We start from the raw sequence: 15,473 nt of genomic DNA on the forward strand, positions 1-15,473 counted from the left end.
AATAATTTTTAAAAAATGTTTATTTTTGAGAGAGAGGGGAACAGGATCCGAAGCAGGCTCTGTGCTGATAGAGTCCCACTGTGGGGCCCGAATTCACAAACCATGAGATATGACCTGAGCCAAAGCTTAACCGACTGAGCCACCCAGGCACCCCTATAATTCTGATATAACTAAAAGAATAAGAACATGTATAACTTTCAAACCAGTAGAGAGGAAAAGTGGAATGAGAAAAAGACTTAGTTCAGAGTTGATTTTGATACCAACTTCATTGCTTAAGTAGAGAGATGTTGGGCCACAATTTTGTCACCTGTAAAAAGCTTCAATTTGGCCTCTCTCCCCTCATGCCATTTTTTTTTTAAATTTTTTTTTTTTTAACGTTTATTTATTTTTGAGACAGAGAGAGACACAGCATGAACGGGGGAGGGGCAGAGAGAGAGGGAAACACAGAATCGGAAGCAGGCTCCAGGCTCTGAGCCATCAGCCCAGAGCCCGACGCGGGGCTCGAACTCACGGACCGCGAGATCGTGACCTGAGCCGAAGTCGGACGCTTAACCGACTGAGCCACCCAGGCGCCCCTCCCTCATGCCATTTAAACAACATTGCTGGGTGGGTGCCTGGGTGGCTCAGTCGGTTAAACGTCTGACTTCAGCTCAGGTCATGATCTCACGGCTGGTGGGTTCCTGCCCCGCATCAGCCTCTGTGCTGACAGCTCAGAGCCTGGAGCCTGCTTAGGATTCTGTATCTCCCTCCCTCTCTCTGCCCCCTCCCCACTCACACTCTGTCTCTTAGTCTCTTAAAAATAAACAAAACAGGGGCACCTGGGTGGCTCAGTCGGTTAAAGCATCTGACCGGCTCAGGTCACGATCTCGCTGTCCGTGAGTTCGAGCCCCGCGTCGGGCTCTGGGCTGATGGCTCAGAGCCTGGAGCCTGTTTCCGATTCTGTGTCTCCCTCTCTCTCTGCCCCTGCCCCTGCCCCATTCATGCTCTCTCTCTGTCTCAAAAATAAATAAATGTTAAAAAATTAAAAAAATAAATAAATAAAAATAAACAAAACATTGCTAAAGGTAACCAGTGACTAAGTGCTAATTAGTCCTTGCCCGTATTACCTTTCTAACCAGTTCTTAATCTTTTTGTTACAAAAAGTAAAGAATATAGCAGTTTGTAATGGTAAAAAGGAAAGAAAGCTCAGAAGGGAGTCTTTGATGCACTGAATTTTGGCTTAGCTGTTGTATAATTCCTGGGCTGCTTATTTGTTGCTTGAGAAGAGAGATGTCAAAATAATAATTAGGTGGTTTAGCTCAATAATCTTCAAAGTTCTGGGTTTTTTTTATTTCCACAAGTGATTCGTTTCATTTATTTTGGTGTGGTGGTTATGTTAGTGCTTAGTATTTTGCTGTTTAAAATAAAATAACCGGGGTGCCTGGGTGGCTCAGTTGGGTAAGCGTCTGACTTCAGCTTGGGTCACGAGCTCACGGTTTGTGAGTTCGAGCCTCCCATCAGGCTCTGTGCTGACAGCTTGGAGCCTGGAGACTGCTTTGGGTTCTGTGTCTCTGCCCCTCCCCCGCTCACATTCTGTCTGTATCTCTCAAAAATAAATAAAAATGTTAAAAAATTTTTTAAATAAGATAATCTTGTGAGTTAGCTTTATGGACTTATGATGAATTAATGTCATAATTTGTGTGACAGATTTAGCCAGAACACCAGAGTACCTATTTTTCAGTGGGTGGAGGAGTTAAGTGTATTAGCTCAAGTATGTAAGTGGGAAAAGAGCCCTTCTAGTGAATCTGGGGGGAAAAGGCAACAAACTATTCTTAGATTTGTTTTAGATGAATTCTGTTATTTGGTAATTCTGCTATTTCCTTTTTTGAGGTGAGGACAGAAAAATAAATGGAGTAAGTGTGTTGAAATTATTTCTGAATAAGAGCATCACCTTGTATTCTTAAGACAATTTAGGGGAGCTTGGGTGACTCAGTCAGTTGAGTGTCTGACTTCAGCTCAGGTCATGATCTTGTGGTCAGTGAGTTTGAGCCCCGCGTCGGGCTCTGTGCTGACAGCTCAGAGCCTGGAGCCTGCTTCAGATTCTGTGTCTCCCTCTCTCTGCCCCTCTGTTTGTGCCCTGTCTCTCCCCCTCTCTCAAAAATAAATAAACATTAAAAAAAAAAATTTTTTTTTAAAGTATACTTCTGGACACCTGGCTGGCTCAGTACAGAGCATGCAACTCTTGATCTCGGGTGGTGAATTCAAGCCCTATGTTGGATGTGGATACTACTTAAGTAAAAAATTTTTTTAAAGATGAAAACTACATTTATCATGATGAACACTGAGCAATGTATAGAATTGTTGAATCACTGTATTATACACCTGAAACTAATATAACACTGTTAATTGTACTGGAATTAAAATTCTTTAAAATAAATTTAAAAATTTTAAATGAAGTCCACCTTAAAGATTACACAAAAAAAACTGGTAAAACTAATGAACAAATTTTGCAAGGTTTTGTTTTTTTAAGATTTTATTTTTATATAATCTCTATATCCAACGTGGGCTCCAGCTTACAACTCCCAAGATCGAGTGCATCCTCTACTGACCAGTGAGGTTGCCCCTGCAAAGTTTTAGGATACTAAATCAACACAAAAATCAGTTCTGTTTGGGGGCACCTGGCTGGCTCAGGTGTTGGAGCATGCAACTCTTGATCTCAGGGATGTGAATCCAAGCCCCACGTTGGGTGTACAGATTATTTAAAAGTAAAATCTTAAATCAGGGGCACCTGGGTGGCTCAGTCAGTTGAGTGTCAGACTCTTGATTTCAGCCCAGATCATGATCTCAGGGTCCTGAGTTCAAGCCCCACATTGGACTCCATGCTAGTCATGGAGCCTACTTAAAAAAAAAAAAAAAAAAATGAGTTATGCGTTTATATAATAACGAACGATCTGGAAAGTTAACAGTTCATTTAAAATAGCACCAGGGGTGCCTGGGTGGCTCAGTTAGTTAAGCATCTGACTTTGGCTGTGCTGGTAGCTCAGAGCCTGGAGCCTGCTCCAGATTCTGTGTCTCCCTCTCTGCCTCTCCCCTGCTTGCACTCTGTCTCTCTCTTTCAAAAATAAGTAAACATTAAAATAATTTTAAATAACATCCAAGAGTTAGATACTAGGTATAAGCCTGACCAAGGAGGTGAAAAACTTATACAAACTTTTGTAATAAAAACTACAAAATGGGCGACTGCATGGCTCAGTGGGTTGAGCGTCCAACTCTTGATCTTGGTTCAGGTCATGATCTCATGGTCTTGAGATCCAGCCCCACATTAGGCTCTGCGCTGACAGTGCAGATTTCGCTTGGGATTCTCTGTCTTTGCCCCTCTCCTTCTCTCTCTCTCTCTCTCTCTCTCTCTCTCGTTCTCTCTCTCGCTCTCTCTCTCAAAATAAGTAAACATTAAAAAAAGTCTGAACCTGCAATGGAAAGTTTAGTTAGAAGATGGAAGTCAGGTCTTGATTATTCAAAATTATTTTATTCATTGTAGATCCCTACTTTTTAATTTTACATAGTTTTGTTTTTTTTTTTTTTTTTTTAAAGAATTAGTTCTCTGAGGTAAAAGTACAAGCAAGGCAAGTCATTCAACTTAAAAAAAAATTTACCAGCCCGTTTTTCAGTATATTTTACTGAAGTGTAACATACTACAAAAAGTACACAAATGGAAAACGTACAGCTGAGTTTTCACAAAGGAAAATTAAAAACAAAACACTGTGGAACCCAGAAATCCCCCTTTTAATCCCATCACTCCCATCAAGAATAGCTCTTCGGATTTCTAACATACTTGTTTTGCTAGTTTTTAAAAAAAGCATTTATCTATTTTGAGAGATGTAGAGCGAGAGAGAGAATCCAATCCCAAGGAGGTTCCATGCTGTCAGTGCGGAGCCCTACATGGGGCGCAGGCTTGATATACGAAGGGTGAGATCATGACCCCAGGCAAGATCAAGAGTCTGATGCCTAACTGACTGAAATAAATGGTATTATGTACTGTATGTAGTAATGTCTGTTTTTTTTTTTAATTTATTTTTAGTTTTATTTTTTAATGTTTATTATTGAGAGACAGAGAGACAGAGTGTGAGCAGGGGAGGGGGCAGAGAGAGAGGGGGAGACACAGAATCCAAAGCAGGCTCCAGGCTCTGAGCTGTCAGCACAGAGCCCAAGGTGGGGCTCGAACTCACAAACTGCAAGATCATGACCATGACCCAAGCTGAAGTCGGTTGCCCAACCGACTGAGCCACCCAGGTGCCCCGATAATGTCTGGTTTTCTTTTATTCAACTTTGTGAGAATTGTTCACATTACATACTGTTTCAGTGATTTCTGCTGTATATTGCTTCACTGTATAAATATGTCCTACTTTATCCATTCTATCATAGGCAGACGTTGAGCTTACATTTATGTGTAAGGGTACCTTAAAATCTAGAGTGGATGATAGATGATAATAAATTTCTATGATGACTAGGTATCTGGAAAACTGTATTGTTTCTGGTTGCCACTGTGGGCCCTGGTTTTTCCCATTTCTCATGGTGGCAGTAGTGGGGGAGATTCTACAAGTTAAGATTTCATTCTTTTAGAAGAATTTTGTGAAGCAGTTTTCTTGTCTCCCAGGTTATAAGCATATTTCCCCTATATTTACTGATCATTTGTTTCAGTTACTAGAGGTACTGTGGTTAAGGAGAGAGAAGAGGTGGTGTGCCTGGGTGGCTCAGTCGGTTAAGCATCTGACTTCAGCTCAGGTCATGGTCTCGTGGTCGGTGGGTTCGAGCCCTGCGTTGAGCTCTGTGTTGACAGGGTGAAGCCTGGAGCCTGCTTTGGATTCTGTGTCTCTCTCTCTGCCCTTCCCCCGCTCTCTCTCTCTCTCAAAAGTAAACGTTAAAAAATTTAAAAAAAGAGAAGAGGTCCCTCTTGTCAGATGGAGTCTCCACTACTGGGCTATAGACTGTAAATACATAGATTCGAGAATGTCGGTGATAAAATGTATGCAGATGATTGTCTTCATTTACCCATTTTAAGGTGAAAGTAACTGGGTGATTAATTTAGACTGCATGGTCAGATATTGCCTTTATGAGATATGAATGACAAGGAGCAGCTATATGAAGATTCTAGTACAGAAACTTTATTCATAGAAATAAGGATAGCAGAAAATAGGGTTAGCAGGTTGGTAATTTTGGCATGGTGGAGAAAGGTCTGTTTCTGTTTGCTTAGTGAAGTGTGAGGCAAGTTCTGTTTGGAAGCAAGGAGGAATGTAGTATGATGTAGGACATTTGAAGAAGAAATAGTCATTTTGGAGAGTGGGGAAAAAAAACACATAGGGGATGTGTGGTAGGATTGCCATTGTTGTCTCTGTTTTGGGTTTGTGGCCAAGAATGTAGTGTTAGGGTGGGGGGGTGCAGAGAGAGAGAGAGAGAGAGAGAGAGAGAGAGAGAATCTTAAGCAGGCTCCATGCTCAGCGTAAAACTAGATATGGGGCTCGATTCCTCGACCTTGGCATCATGACCTGAGGTGAACTCAAGAGTTGGATGCTTGAGGCGCCTGGGTGGCTCAATTGGTTAAGCCTCTGACTTTGGCTCAGGTCACAATCTTAGGGTTTGTGGGTTCAAGCCCCATGTCTGTCTCTGTGCTGACAGCTCAGTCTGGAGCCTGATTCAGATTCTGTGTCTCCCTCTCTGTGCCCCTCCCCTGCTTGTTGTGTGCGTGTTCTCTTTCACTTTCTCTCTCTCTCTCTCTCTCTCTCTCAGAAATAAACTTAAAAAAGACAAAGAGTTGGATGCTTAACCGACTGAGCTACCCATGCACCCCTGTGGCCAAGAATTTAAAATGAGCCCATTCAGTACTGTTGTATGTTTCCTTAGAATGTTCATTCAGACGTTTGGCAATAACAGACACAAAATAGATGGTTAGAGGGTTGAGACCTCCCTCTTGTGGAACTTAAAGGTTTTATACAAGAAAAGTCTGAATATAGTACAGTGTCTTCATAGGGGGTTTATATTTAAAAACATCTTGAAGATAACCATTGGAGATTCTCCCCCTTCCCCCCCCTCCCATATATTTAATTGTTCAGCAGGAATTACCTATTTGGTCTCTTGATGCTTCCCCTTTCCCCCTCACATGGCAGCATCTCTTGCGTTCAAACGTCCTAACATGAATGCATTTAAAAACCATTACTCCATCATATATATCTGTTTAGCTTCTTCCAATTGAGAGCCAAACTTCTTTAGACAAGAATCTGCCTTCCTAGATCCCTTTTCTTCCTTTCTGTTTAACCGTTTAGCAGATATATTTAATATACAGTAAAACCTTAGATTGTGAGTAACTTGTTCTGTGAGTGTTCTGCAAGACGAGCAAACATTTCTAATAAAATTTAACTTGATAAATGAATAATGTCTTGCAATACTAATAGTACGTGGTGCTGAATGTCACATCACAACTGAACCAATGGTTCTTCTCTCACTGCGGGATTATGGGTGATTGTCTCCTATGCTCAGATGCTTGGTCTCAGGCTGTGGTATTTGGCAGAGATCAGTGATTTTTTTCAGAACATTGGAAGGTACCCCACACCTGGCACTACTGTATTTTTTTGTCACTTCAAAGCACCTATGGACAGTCCTTTGCTTTTCAACACAAGAGTAAGCTCAGGAATGATTTGCTTCATTCTAGGTCAGGCTGCCTGCAGATATAGACCCTTTCCTGTGCTGCCTTATTGCCAGTTACATTTTAAAATTTTTTTTTAATGTTTATTTATTTTTGAGAGAGACAGAGACAGAATGTGAGTGTGTTAGGAGCAGAGAGGGAGACATGGAATCCAAAGCAGACTCTAGGCTCCAAGCTGTCAGCACAGAGCCTGACGCGGGGCTTGAACTCACAAGCTGTGAGATCATGACCTGAGCCCAAGTCGGACACTCAACCGACTGAGCCACCCCAGTGCCCCTTGCCAGTTACGTTAAATACAGTATATGATGAGTTTATTAATACTGTCCTGTAGTCACCATCTGTGCCAGTGTATACACTGGCCCTTATGCAGGAGAAGAATCCATTGAACCAGTAGATAACTGATTCTGTTCGTCATAGCGAAAGTCATCCTATACAATAATAATCCTCCTCTCTCTTCTCTCCTTCACACCAGCCATGAAGATTTTCAAAGGTAAGTGAAGGTTAATATGTTTATTTTTCTTTATTATTTTGTATTACAGTATTAACCTATTTTGTATGAATATTTTTGGGATGTACAACAAATCATCTGAGTTTCCATTGTTTCTTATGGGGAAATTCGCTTTGATATACAAGTGCTTTGGGTTATAAGCATGATTCTTGAATAAACTATGCTCACAAACCAGGATTTTACCATATATTTTAATGTGCTAGGTTTTAGAGATACAAAGATGAATTCTGAGTCTCAGTTTCTGGTCATCATATCACAATCTAATAGGGCAGGTATGCAGTGAGTATACACATTAGTTCAGCTTGTATCAGTCCAGCTTCTTTCCCTTCATGCCTTCTAAACATTACTAAAAGTAATCATTGATTGTCTCCATGCTAAATTAGTCTTATTCTTAGCTTTTTACTTCTTAACTTTTTTGCTGCAGCTGATACCAGTCATTACCTCCTAATTTTATTTCCCTTTGATACTACCTCTATTCCTTACCTCTGCTTCATTGTTGATAATTGCTGTTATTGATTTGTTATATGTCAAGCCTTGAATGAAGTACTTTATGAACTTTCTTATTTGATTTTCAAAACAAACCCTGGGAGTTAGGTACTATTAATTATAGTTGATGAAACTGAAGCACCTCACATGCTAAGTGGCAAAGTCACTTGCCCTGATCCTACCCTAGTGATTCAGAATTGGTCACTTATTTTAACAAATACTGACTAGGTGCCAGACCTTGTGCCTGGTACTGGTATACAGCTAGAATGAGAGAGATAGGATGTTTTTCCTTAAAGCTTAATCCTCTTGCACAGTACAGAAAGTCAATAGGCAATTGAAATATACTATGAAATGTGATAGGGTCATATAGGTTACTAAATCACTTACTTAGATAAGTAATTTCTCTGTAAAATAGGAGCATTGCCATCTGCCACAGGTTTTGTTTTTGTTTTTTGTGAGAGGATTAAATGAAAATGAATAGGTGCTGCATGTATTATGTTTGGCAGTCAAATGTTTTCTCTGAATTGCCTATTGGATGTTATCCGTTTAGTTGTTTGATAAGCACTTCAAAATCAACTTGTCTTAAAACCTAAGTCTTCCAATTTTCACTAATGTTCTTGTACCTTATTTTGGTTGGATAGCACTCAAGTTTCCCAACCCCAGAAATAAGAATTCTGGGCTCTCTCCTTTTCTCATTTCCAGACAGTTACCAATGTTTAGTAGTGTGGTGTTCTATAACAGAATTTAGAAATGTTAAGCTTAGAGGGCCAGATAAAAATAAGTAATGGCAGGGGGCTGCTGGCTAAGTCGATTAAGCATCTGACTCTTTATTTTTATTTTTATTTTTTTTAATGTTTATTTATTTTTGAGAGAGAGACAGAGGTCAAGAGGGGAAGGGCCAGAGAGAGAGGGAGACACAGAATCTGAAGCAGGTTCCAGGTTCTGAGCTGTGAGCACAGAGCCTGATGCGGGGCTCGAACTCATGAACCTTGAGATCATGACCTGAGCCGAAGTCAGACGCTTAACTGACTGAGCCACTCAGGCACCCCAGCATCTGACTCTTCATTTCGACTCAGGTCATGATCTCACAGTTTGTGAGTTCAAACCCAGAATTGGCTCTGTGCTGACGGCGCAGAACCTGCTTGGGATTCTCTGTCTCCCTCTCTCTCAAAAAGAAGTAAACAAACAAACAAACAAAAAAAAGTGATGGGGATTGTAGTACATTCTCCTTCCTTAAAGTGAGTGGTCACTATTTAGCTCCAGCTGATTGTGTGAGAAGGTAAGGCCTATTGGCAGGTATCAGATTTTTAAGAAATATTTTAATTTTTAATAGAAAATACATTCCTGATTCAAAATCCATAAGGATCGTTATACAGTGAAATGTCCTTCTACCCCTTATTTTCTAGTCGCATAGTTTTTCTTCTCAAGTGGGAATTTATTATATGTTCCTCAAAGACAACCTTTTGCATATAAAAACAAATGGTATGTAGTTATTAATTCTACATTGTTGTATAAATGGTAGCCTATTTGACACATTTCTGAACATTTAGCAATATGTCTTGGAGATCATTCATCAGGGCATAGTTACCTTAAATTTTCCTTAATTTTTTTTTTTTAATTTATTTTTGAGACACAGAGAGACAGAGCATGAACAGGGGAGGGTGAGAGAGAGAGGGAGACACAGAATCTGAAACAGGCTCCAGGCTCTGAGCTGTCAGCACAGAGCCTGATGCGGGGCTCGAACTCACGGACCGCGAGATCATGACCTGAGCCGAAGTCGGATGCTCAACTGACTGAGCCACCCAGGCGCCCCTTCCTAATTTTTTTTTAAATTTTATTTATTTTGCGAGAGAGTGGAAGGGCAGAGAGGGAGAGAGAGAGAATCCCAAGCAGGCTCTGCACCGTCAGTGCAGAGTCCAATGTGGGGCTCAAACTCACGAACCGTGAGATCATGACCTGAGCTGAATGAAGTTAGACACTTAACTGAGTGAGCCACCCAGGCTCCCCTTAACTTTTTATGACTGCCTTGTATTCTATTCTGTGGGTATCTCATAACAAATTGGCTATTGATAGACATTTGAGTTGTTTCCAGTATTATTACAAATAGTGCTACAGTGAATATCTTGTAATAAACCATGGACTAGTATATCTGTAGGGTGATTTATTGTTATTTTTACTTCAAAAATTTTAATTCCAGTGTAATTAACATACAGTGCTATATCAGTTTTAAGTGTAGCAGTTTAGGTGTAGCAGTGAATATAGCAGTTCAATTCTATACATTACTCAGTGCTCATCACGATCAGTATACTCTCAATCCCCTTCACCTATTTCACCCCTCCCTCCCCCACCTTCCCTCTGGTAACCATCAATTTGTTCTCTATAGTTAAGAGTCTGGTTTTTTGATTTGTCTCTTTTTTCTTTGTTCATTTGTTTTGTTTCTTAAATTCCACATAAGACTAAAATGTTATTTGTTTTTCTCTGACTTATTTCACTTAGCATTATACCCTCTAGATCCATCCATGTTGTTGTAGATGGCAAGATCTTGCTTTTTCTTTTATTTATTTTGAGAGAGAGAGAGAGAGAGAGAGCAAGCACACAAGCAGGGGAGGGGCAGAGAGAGGGGGAGAGAGAATCCCAAACAGGCTCCTGCACTGTCAGTGCAGGGCCCAGGGTGGAGCTCGAACTCAGGATTTGTGAGATCATGATCTGAGCTGAAATCAAGAGTTGGATGATTAACCGACTGAGCCACCCAGGCACCCCAGGATCTTGCTCCCCCCCCCCCCCCTTTTTTTTTCTTTAAGTTTTATTTATTTATTTTGAGAGAGAGAAAATGAGCCAGGGAGTGGCAGAGAGAAATCCCAAGTAGGCTCGCAGAGCCCGATGTGGGGGAGACCCGCAAGATCATGACCTGAGCTGAAGCCAGGAGTTGGGGGCTTAACTAGCTGAGCCATCCAGGCACCAGGATCTTGCTCTTGTTTATGGCTGAGTAATATTCCATTATGTATATGTGCCACATCTTCACCCATTAAGATTAGGTTTAAAAAAACTGAGATATAATTGACAATAGTTTCAGGTGTGCAACATAGCAATCCAACATTCGTACATATTACCAAATGATCACCATGGTAAGTCTAGATAGGACTTTTTTTTCCAGTTTTAAACTAGCTCTTATAAAAATGGACAATGTGTTTAAAAGATTCTGGGCTTAGAAATGGTGGATTGAAGGTGAAAATGCAAGCACACATAGCAAGACAATAGCAGAATTGACCCTTTTGTAGTTTGTATTCCTAGCTCTTTGTTAGTCACATTAGGTTGAAAACAATGGTTGTCAGTAGTAAACCCATTAGCAGATACTTTGAAAATAAACTGTTCAAGATAATGTTGTGTTGTTTTGTTTTGTTTTGTTTTTAAGTAAGCTCTTGGCCCAGTGTGGGGCTTGAACTCACCACCCAGGATCAGGAGTTGTTTGCTGTACTGACTGAGCTAGCCAGGTGCCCTAAGATAAAATTGATCTGTTAACAAATGAGAAAGTAACTGTTTTTCAAAAGATACATGCTATGGAGAGAGTTGTTTGTATGTTTGTTTGTTTTATTTTTAATTTTATTTATTTTTAAATTTATATCCAAGTTAGCATATAGTGCAATAATTATTTCAGAAGTAGATTCCAGTGATTCATCCATTCCTTATGTATAAATAACACCCAGTGCTTGGCCCAACAAGCACTTAATGCCCCTTAATGCCCCTTACCCATTTAGCCCATCCCCACCCACCCACAACCCCTCCAGCAACCCTCAGTTTGTTCTCTGTATTTAAGAGTCTTTTGTCCCCCTCCCTGTTTTATTAATTAATTAATGTTTTATTTATTTATTTTTTATTTAAAAAAAATTTTTTTTAACGTTTATTTATTTTTGAGACAGCGAGAGACAGAGCATGAACGGGGGAGGGTCAGAGAGAGGGAGACACAGAATCTGAAACAGGCTCCAGGCTCTGAGCTGTCAGCACAGAGCCCGACGTGGGGCTTGAACTCACTGACTGTGAGATCATGACCTGAGCCTAAGTCGGCCGCTTAACCGACTGAGCCACCCAGGTGCCCCAATGTTTTATTTATTTTTGAGAGAGAGCACGAGCGGGGGAGGGGCAGAGACGGAGGGAGACAGAATCCGAAGTAGGCTCCAGGCTCCAAGCTGGAATGAAAAGACCCAGATATGGGGTTCAAACCCACGAAGTGTGAGATCATGACTTGAGCTGATGTCTGATTCTTAATCGACAGACACCCTGCCCCTCCCTGTTCTTATTTTTGCTTCCCTTATGTTCATCTGTTTTGTATCTTAAATTCCTCCTATGAGTGAAGTTGTAGGCCATTGTCTTTCTCTAATTTTTTTTTTTATTTTCTAGTAAGACAATTTATTCAATACCCTAGTAAAAGTTTTGATTATAAGTATCCAACAGTATAAAAAGTACAAAACAGATTTGTAGATTTCTAATATATTAATACAAAGTGCATGACTACATACAGTATATCCTACAGGCAAAGAGGTGGAAGGGGAAAAAGAAGGCTGTGGTTGAGGTCTAGTAATAAATAAATACAGAAGTAGAGATGATCCATATTATAGTATATTCTACCACCAATACTGTAGCCAAAATGTACAAAAAAAAAAAAAAAAACATTTCGAAACAACAGGAGGAAGATGATAATGGCTGGGACTCTTGTAATTCACCTCAGAGGCTGTGGGAGAGCCAACCCAACTCACGGTGTAATCTGTGCATATGGTGGCTTGTAGTTTTTGCCATAAGGAAGAAATATAAAATTTTAAGTTTAGATTAAGAATTATAAAACTATATGGTGCCCGTAAAAAATGGCTCACTCCTTACTGTTATTTATACTAATTTTTAAAATCCGGTTTTAAAAATAAGCACTGAGTTATGTTATTATAAGGTAGGCAAACGATCCTCCCTAATTATGAGAAGTCTGAACCGGTGATAGGTTATTCTTGAACGTTTAGAAAAGAGGCAATGACAGTACTTTGGTTTGGGTTCAAGTAAAAAGGCCTCCAATGAAGATTTTGGAATCAAAGAGCTCCGTGTTCAGGATGCATCATCTAACATCTCAGTGTTCACAAAGCCTGACTAAAAGAAGTCAAACCTAAACCAGCCCACTCAGCATTAACACACACCTCTTTTCTTTTAGAATTTTACTTTAATATAGAGTGGAAAAAAACCCAAAAACCCCAAACCCTAATAGGTTAAAGCCAGTCAAACAATCCCAACTCACTCTACACAGACAAAACCTTCACAAAGGTCAACTGAAGTAATCCAGAGCTAAAACTGAATTGCGCAGATTTTCAGTGAAGTCACCAGTCATGTAACACAAACAAAAGTCAATTATTTACACACTAGGCAAGCCCTCTAAGAAATGTGCCCCAAGAAGCATTAACCTTTGTTTTTTATGTGTGCCATCCTGAAGACGTGCACATTTATTTTAGATAATTTAACATTTTTAATAGAATGTGATCTCTACCATGCGGTAATGCTTTGGTTCTCTTCATTTAGGATTGCTCATCCTAAAACTTGACATTTCCCCAGAGGAGCTTTGATTCTGCTTTAGAAGTTTCAATATAGATTAAAATCTTTATCAAAAATGAATATGGAGGGAGGTGAGAGGATGCAACATATACACTCAAGTTACCTCTCTGTATGTTTAGAAACTACTCCTTCAAGGCATTTGCACCAGAGAGCTTAGTCTGTCCTGCTTAATATTCAGTAGTACAGGTTTGAATCATCAGAACCTTGGCAAGACCTTAAATTATTAACAACTACCTCTTGGGGCAAGTCCATGTTACTGAGTTATGACAAATTTATTATCAAGAAGGAAAACAAGTATAGCCAGCCATCTTAAAAATGCCCAACCACTGCTTCTCAATATAGAAAGACTAAAACTACATACATTTATCATACAACAAATCCCATCTCTGTCCCCTGAAATTCCCCTAGATTCATTCATTAGCAGGGGATTAAAAAAAAAAAAAAAAGACTTAAAGAGCACTTTACAGCAGCATCAGCTTTCCTATGAAATACTCAGCATCTTAAATATTATGTGTACTTTTTTTCTTTTAGTAAGCTAGACACTGGCTTCAGAGTTTGTGGAACTGGAGGAGAAATAACAACCCATTCAAAACTATTCTAGAAAGTGTCTTTTGGCAGAATAGCAGGTATCCAAGTTAAAAATAGAAGGGTTTTGTTGCTTTGTTTTCTTTCTAAAATTTAAATCATTTTTTTGTTCCCCTTCTACCTAAACCTCAGTCACCACTGCTGAGTGGAGATGGGCAGAGGCTCTGGCCCCTGCTCCTCCAGCTTCTCAGCAGCTGCTTTCTTATTGTTGCAGCAAGGCTTGAATAGATGTGTGTCAATGAGAACTTCTCCAAAACGGCCTTTATAGATAATCCCACAACATATTTTCTGTCTTTTCCAGTATGTGAGATCTAAAAAGGAAAAAACTGGCGTTCTGTTAGAGCCAGAAGCCATCTCTGTATCTGAGCCATTATCTGACTGGTTACTATAACAAGGAGACTGAGCTGGGGAGGCACTTGAGGTGGTACTGTGAGCATCAGAATTGTGATGTTTGAATTCCTTCTGTAGTTTACTGATTTGGTTGCTTTTTATCATGTTTCCAGGTAAAGTTTTCACTTTCTTTGGTTTCAATGTTGTCTTCAGACTGGGTCCTGCCCTTGCACCTACCACATGATTCCAGTTTTTTTTTTGATCCTGCTGGCAATTTCGTCCATCTTTTCACAAGCAGGACACAGGCATTACAGATGTCTCCTGAACCAGTCTCATGCAACCCAAAACAGCTCTGGAAGTCCTTTTCATAGCGTTTACTGTCAGTGAATCGAGAACTGGAGGACTTAGCTCTGCAAATACAGCAGCCCTCTATACTTCGGTACATCTTTGGCTTGTGAAAACCAAACATCTTTTCTGGGCAATAGTCTTCCAAAATCCTGTCTTTCTCTAATTTTGCTTAGCATAACACCCTCTAGCTCCATCCATGTAGTTGCAAATGGCAAGGTTTCATTCTTTTTGATTGCCTAGTAATACTCCATTTTGTGTGTGTGTGTGTGTGTGTGTGTGTGTGTGTGTGTGTGTACACACCCCACATCTTCTTTATCCATTCATCGGTCAGTGGACATTTAGGCTCTTTCCATACTTTGGCTATTGTTGATAGTGCTGCTATAAACATTGGGGTGCACATGCCCCTTTGAAACAGCACACCTGTTTCTACCTATTAGTGCAATTGCTGGGTCGTAGGGTAGTTCTATTTTTAATTTTTTGAGGAACCTCCATACTGTTTTCCACAGTGGCTGCACCAGTTTGCATTCCCACCAGCAGTGCAAAAGAGATCCTCTCTCCCTGCATCCTCGCCAACATCTGTTGTTGCCTGAGTTGTTCATTTTAGCCATTCGGACTGGTGTGAGGTGGTATCTCATTGTGGTTTTAGTTTGTATTTCCCTGATGATGAGTGATGTTGAGCATTTTTTCATGTGTCAGCTATCTGAATGTCTTCTTTGGAGAAGTGTGTATTCCTGTCTTTTTCCCATATCTTCAGTGGATTATTTGTTTTTTTGGGTGTTGAGCTTGATAAGTTCTTTATGGATTTTGGATACTAACCCTTTATCTGATATGTCGTTTGCAAATATCTTCTCCCATTCTGTAGGTTGCCTCTTAGTTTTGCTGATTGTCTCCTTTGCTGTGCAAAAATTTTTATTTTGATGAAGTCCCAATAGTTTGTTTTTGTTTTTGTTTTTCTTG

General features: G+C 40.1%; 2 protein-coding genes across 7 annotated transcripts in view; one reads left to right on the plus strand and one right to left on the minus strand.

The window, feature by feature from the left end:
- Positions 1–15,473, plus strand: part of LOC122226932 (nuclear autoantigenic sperm protein) — a 43,186-nt gene that overhangs the window by 2,858 nt on the left and 24,855 nt on the right. For 5 of the 6 annotated variants that reach the window (XM_042950940.1, XM_042950943.1, XM_042950939.1 and 2 more), the window contains one exon: positions 7,149–7,166. The exons of the other annotated variant lie outside the window; for it this stretch is intronic. In XM_042950940.1, coding sequence (XP_042806874.1) covers positions 7,149–7,166 — 18 coding nt within the window. The remainder of the gene's footprint in view (positions 1–7,148; positions 7,167–15,473) is intronic. 6 annotated transcript variants of the gene reach the window in all.
- LOC122226937 (SIN3-HDAC complex-associated factor-like) lies at positions 13,148–14,712 on the minus strand. Its single transcript, XM_042950957.1, is given in 2 exon segments — positions 13,148–14,426; positions 14,428–14,712. Coding segments are annotated over 2 exon segments (666 nt in total). The 5' UTR covers positions 14,638–14,712; the 3' UTR covers positions 13,148–13,970.

Source organism: Panthera leo, chromosome C1, assembly GCF_018350215.1.
Source record: "Panthera leo isolate Ple1 chromosome C1, P.leo_Ple1_pat1.1, whole genome shotgun sequence".
NCBI classification, from domain to species: domain Eukaryota; kingdom Metazoa; phylum Chordata; class Mammalia; order Carnivora; family Felidae; genus Panthera; species Panthera leo.